Genomic DNA, 6264 nt, shown 5'->3' with positions numbered 1-6264 from the left:
TCCACACTCTTGTTTCCTGCTGGTGCCTATTAAGGTTTCCCACATCAGATGTGTAGGAATTATTGAGGCAAAGGGCACCATAAAATATGGAATTGGCATTAGTAGGGTCAGTTTTTCATAATTTATTTCTCTGAATAATGAACATGTCATTTGTCAGTGTGTGAAGAGAGGACAATCTGCTTCACTCATGACAACAACCTCCAGTAGTGCATGTAGTGTCTCACATTAACATTGTGTCTCCATCCAGGAATATTTACTGCAACCAACACTCTAGAGCTTGGGCACACACAGGAAGTCAGAGGAAGGTACGGTACATGAACTGGAGCACATGCAGGAGACACCGTTCTACCTCAGAGTTGGACACCACCTCCCTTACTCCATGTCAGATTCCAACACAACCAACTTCACCAACCCCTCCACCTTCATCCTGCTGGGTGTTCCAGGCCTGGAAGGGGCCCATGGCTGGATCTCCATTCCCTTCTGTGCAATGTACGTCATAGCCATCTTGGGGAACTTCACCATTCTGTTCATTGTGAAGAACAAGACGAGCCTCCATGGGCCCATGTACTATTTCCTCTGCATGCTGGCCGTCACCGACCTGGTCCTGTCTACGTCCATCCTGCCCAAAACACTGAGCATTTTCTGGTTTAATTCCAGGGAGATTGATTTCAGTGCCTGCCTCACCCAGCTGTACTTCATTCACTGCTTCTCAGCAATGGAGTCTGGGATCTTTGTTGCCATGGCTTTGGATCGCTACGTGGCCATCTGCCATCCCCTGAGACATTCCACCATCCTGACAAACCCTGTGGTGGCCAAGATCGGCCTGGCTGTGCTGCTGCGCGGTGCCATGTTCGCACTACCCTATCCCTTCCTTGCGAGAAGGTGGCCATATTGTACAACTAACATTATCCCCCAATCGTATTGCGAGCACATGGCTGTGGTGAAGCTGGCCTGTGCCGACGTCCGCATCAGTAATTACTACGGTCTCTTTGTGGTATTCTCTGTGATTGGACTGGATGTGTCTTCTATTGCCGTGTCCTACACCCTGATCCTCAGGGCCATCTTCAGCCTCCCCACAAAGGATGCCCGGCTCAAGACTTTTGGGACCTGCGGCTCCCACCTCTGTGTCATCTTAGCCTTTTACATCCCATCTGTCTTCTCCTTTCTCACACACAGGTTTGGCAAAAATGTGCCCCTGCATTTCCATGTTCTCATGGCCAATGTGTACCTCCTGGTGCCCCCCATGCTAAATCCTATCATCTATGGGGTGAGGACCAAAGAGATCCGGGACAGGCTTTTCCAGCTCTTTACTCATAAAGGAACCTAAAAGTTTTCTCCTTGTCCACTGGCTCTCAGTCCGAGCTCCATGCAGAGCTGGCTGGTGATGTGGTTCTGGACCCTCTTCCCTGAACAACTTACTGATCAGTCAAAAAGACATTAAATCCTTTCCTGGCCTTACTGTGTCAGCGTGACAAACTGGGGAATCGGTCTAGGCACAATTCATTGGGTTCTCATCTTTCTAATTGCTGGTAACTGGAACATTTCCACTCCCATCCTCAGCTGCAAGGGGCACATTTCAGATTTGGTTAGGGTGCATCCACTTTCACCATGATTCCAGGGGCTTCTTGAAAACTCGTGGGTTTTGGCAGATAACTTAGCAATTAGCTGACAGGAGCACAGTATCTAATTCCTATATAAAAGAAAGAAAGAGAAATAAGTATTAGATCCACTCACCTCTAATACTAACATGTTCTGACTTCTTGTGGCAAGTCACTTAATGGACACTGGTTAGGTTTAAAATGTTGATGTATATTCTTACTTTGTTATTAACTCTACAGAGAGAGAGAGAGAGAGACCCCGTCAGGACTCCTGGGTTCTATCTCAGTTCTAGGAGGGGAGCGGGATCTGGTAGGTTATGGCTGGTGACAGATACATTTGGAGTCTGTATAAGAACACGAGAAGGGCCATATTGGGTAAGACCAGTGGTCCATCTAGTCCAGTATTCTGTTTTTCAACAGTGGCCAATGCCAAGTGCTTCAGAGGGAATGAACAGAACAGGGTAATCGTCAAGTGATTCATGCCCTGTCACCCACTCCCAGCTTCTGGCAAACAGCGGCTCGGGACACCATCTCTGCCCATCCTGGCTATTAGCCATTGGTGGACCTCTCCTCTGTGAACTTATCTGGTTCTTATTGGGCCCATGTTATAGTTTTAACCTTCGCAATATCCCCTGGCAAAAAGGTCGACCAGCTGACTTGAAGAAATACTTTCTTTTTTTAAATCTGTTTCCTATTAATTTCATTGTGTGAGCCCTAGTTATGTGTTTTGTGAAAGAATAAATAACATTTCCTTATTCAATTTTTCAAAGCCAGTTATGATTTCATAGACCTATACCATATCACCCCTTAGTCGTCTGTTTTCAAATCTGAAAAGTCCCAGTCTTACATTGCCCTTCTTTGTACGTTTTCCAAGTCCAATACATCTTTTTGGGGGATAGGGTGACCAAATCTGCATGCAGTATTCAATGTAATGGTGTACCATGGATTTATATAGATGCAATATTATATTATCTGTCTTATTATCTAGCAGTCTCCTATTGATTCCCAATATTCTGTTCGCATTTTTGACTGCCGCTGCACATTGAGTGGATGTTTTCGGAGAACTATTCACAATGACTCCAAGATCTCTTTCTTGATGGGTAACACTAATTTTAACTCCATCTTTTTGTATCAATAGTTGGGATTATATTTTGCCATGTGCATTACTTTGCATTTATCAACAATGAATTTCATCTGCCATTGTGTTGCCCAGTCACTCAGATTTGTGAGATCCCTTTGTAACATTTCTCAATCTGCTTTGGCCTTCACAATCTTGAGTAATTTTGTATCATCTGCAAATTTTGCCACCTCACTGTTTTCCTTTTTTCCAGATAATTTATGACTATGCTGAATAGGCCTGGTCCCAGTATAGGCCCTTGCGGAACACCACCCTTTACCTCTCTCCATTATCACCATTTATTCAATGATTTGATTCCTACCTTTTAACTGGATGCAGTTGGTTTCTCCAATGCCATGTGCAGAGGTAAAATCGTTCCCCGGCTCTAACTCACCACTCTCCTGTTTATGCATCCAAGGATCACATCAGCCTTTCTGGACACAGCATCACATCGGAAGCTCACGATGAGTAGATTGTCCACTGTGATCCCTGAATCATTTTACGGGTTGCTGTGTTCCATAATACAGTGCCCTAGTCTGTGGGTCGGGCCTGCGTTCCCTGTTCTGAGTGGAAAACATTGAATTTGTCTGTATCAAAACATTTTGTTTGTATGGGCCCAGCTCAGGAAATGCTTCAGATTAATTGGTATGCCTGCCCTGGCCTCCTCATTGTAACCGCTCTGCCAGTCTTTGGGTCGTCGCACATTTTATCTGCAGTGATTTTCTATTTGCTTCCCGATCATTGAGTAAAATATTGAATAGCATCGGGCCGAGAACTGATCCCTGCAGAAACCCACTAGAAACTGCCCCATCCACTGACAATGACCCTTTCTGAGCTCTGTCGATTAGCCACTTTTTATTCCATTTTACATGTGGTCTACTGGAATGCTGCTACCTATGGTGGGACACTACTGATAGTATCAATTCAGGACAAATTGCTTAGAGCAGGGCAGTTACAGCCCAAAGCTGGGTGTGTCCTTTACTATTAAGGCACCAAACCAGTCAAACAGACAGGACTTCGGTTTTACCCCACTGGCTAACCACAAGTCATAAAAGCAAATCCCTCAGACACTCCAGTTTCCTAGTATCACCACCAGCACCACTCGTTATGGGGACGAATGGTTATGAAAACCAACATCCCAGGAAAAGAAAAGCGGTTCTCCTGATCCCAAAGGACCAAGCCTCAGACCTAGGGCAATATATAAGTCAGATCTTACCCACAAATCACACTGTTGCCAATGCTTTAGAATCTAAAATTTAAAGGTTTTTTCATAAAAAAGAAATAAATGTAGACGAGAGCTAATATTGGTTAAAGGAAACAATTACATACAGTAATGGCAAAGTTCTCGGTTAAGGCTTGTAGCATTGATGGAATTAACTGCAGGCTCAAATCAAATCTCTGGAGTACATCCCCCGCTGGGATGGATCATTCAGTCCTTTGTTCAGAGCTTCAGTTTGTAGTAAGATAAGGAGGTATGAAGCAGGACTGAAGACAAGATGGAGGAGTTCCAAAAGCAAGCTATCCAGCACATGGCATGGAAAAACCTTAGAGTTCTGTCCATAGGCATGTCCCTGCCTGCCTTGCTGAGTCACAAGGTGTACCTGCCTTCTCTCATTGGGTCAGTTGTGTAGCTGATGGTCCTTAATGGGCCACCAAGCAGGCTAGGCAGTGCTGACGCCAAATTGTCTGGGGTGTCACCCAGAAGCACAGCACAAGTTTGAAATGCAGACAGTTTAGAGCCAATAAATGTCAAGGATGTCTCTTAAAGTCATGGATTCTGTGATCTCTGTGACATAATCTTATCCTTAGCCATGCCTATGAACAACTTCCCGTGGCGACTGGGGTAGTGATGGAACCGCAGCGACTGAGGCAGTGGCCACACTTTGAGTGCAGGGGAGAACAATTCCGCTGTCTGGAGCTAGTCAGTGACTGCTGTGCTTCCTGCCCAGAGTGTCAGCTGGCCCTTGTTAAGGGCCGAAGCCTGGAATGTTGTTGCCTCGGTAACGCTGTTCAGGTTGCTCTGTGCTTCTGTCCTTGGAGCTCCAATGTTATCGTTATTAGTAGACAAGGCAGCCTGCTCATTCAGCAGACCTCAAAGTTACTCATAAAGAAAGACCACAGGCACGGTTCAGTGACAAAGGCAGTCGGCCATGTGTGTTGCCCTCCAGGCATAGCCAGAGCGCCCTGCCTCCATGGTCACAGGTAGGCTAACACATGAGTGCCGAGTGGCTGAGTCAGCAGCAGGAGTCTCTGCTGTCCCCTAGGCCACACTAAGGATTAAGGTGAGGTACCCCAACATTTATAGACTGAGATAAACACCTGGGATAAACAACGTACATACCACATTTTCTGTTTCATTACATCTGTTTGTTACTTCCCCTTGTGCCTCATATCTTAGACAAAACTGCTCTATTCATTATTTTGTCAAGCCATCTTATCTTGTACTAAGTTGGGATGTATCCGCACTAGCAGGAATAGATTTATGTAAATAGCTAGGGCCTAGTACACTAGAAACAACTTTGCCAAGTCCATGTACTAGACAGTGAACTTGTGAGTATCTGCTTTAATACATGGCCTGACTTTGGTTCACAGCCTCTGGTTCAGGCCTCAGATCTTGCAGCAGGCCCAGTGCTCTAGGCTCTCTCTCTCCCCTACACTGGCCAGTCCTAGGGGAATACCCAAAGCCCCTCTCAGCTGCTCCCCCATGTTGATAACCTATTTGAAACAACAGGCATAGACTTTGTGGGGCTCCTAGAGAAGAGTGCTGTGCGGTATTAACGTACCGTCATTATCCTTGTCTACACGGTGTGCACCCCAAAGCCATCCTCTTGCGCTCCACCAATGCACCCACCACTGCAAATTAGCTCATGAAATTCTGCTCCCGCTTGGTAATACCCCGAGAAACCCTTACTGATCAATGGCCTAACTTCACTTTACAACTAATGAAAGAACTGTGTGACCTACTGAGGGTAAAGACATTCAGAACGTTGATCTATCATCCCCAAACTGTTAGGTTGGTGGATCAATTTCTCAAAACTTTGATGGTGACATTAAAGAAGTTTGCAGCGTCAGATCCTAGACACTGGGACCAACTATCCCCGCCCCTCTCTTTTTTGCTATCAGGGAGGCGCCTCAAGCTACCAAGTTTTCTCCCTTTTAACTGGAAGTCTGGGAAGCAACCTCAAGGATTTCCAGACCTGCTTCGAGAAACCTGGCAGAGCAAAGACCCCAGCCAATGAGCATAGTCGAATACATTCTTCCATTAAGAAATCACCTGAGGACAGGTGTTTGCTAGAAGAATTTGCTAAATGCACAACTGGTACAAGAAAAGGCCTATAACACAGGAGTCCAGCTGCGAGTGTTCAAACTGCATGATTGAGAGTTATGGTTACTACCAAGTTTGCGATTCAAATTACTGGTTTGATGGCAGGGGCTGTTTGAGGTAGTGAGGCGTGTGGGCCCCATCGACTGAGGTCCAGCACCCAGAGAAGAAAAAAGGGACTCGGGGTACTGGACTAGATGGACCATTGTCCTGACCCAGTGTGGCCA

At 45.9% G+C, this 6264-nt stretch overlaps 1 protein-coding gene across 1 annotated transcript; it reads left to right on the top strand.

Moving 5' to 3' along the window:
- Positions 1-379: 379 nt before the first annotated feature.
- Positions 380-1327, top strand: LOC120373464 (olfactory receptor 52R1-like). Its single transcript, XM_039491892.1, has one exon. The coding sequence runs from the start codon at positions 380-382 to the stop codon at positions 1325-1327; it is 948 nt and encodes a 315-aa protein (XP_039347826.1).
- Positions 1328-6264: the final 4937 nt, after the last annotated feature.

Source organism: Mauremys reevesii, linkage group 1 (assembly GCF_016161935.1).
Source record: "Mauremys reevesii isolate NIE-2019 linkage group 1, ASM1616193v1, whole genome shotgun sequence".
Taxonomy (NCBI): domain Eukaryota; kingdom Metazoa; phylum Chordata; order Testudines; family Geoemydidae; genus Mauremys; species Mauremys reevesii.
This window is presented reverse-complemented; position numbering and strand designations above follow the sequence as displayed.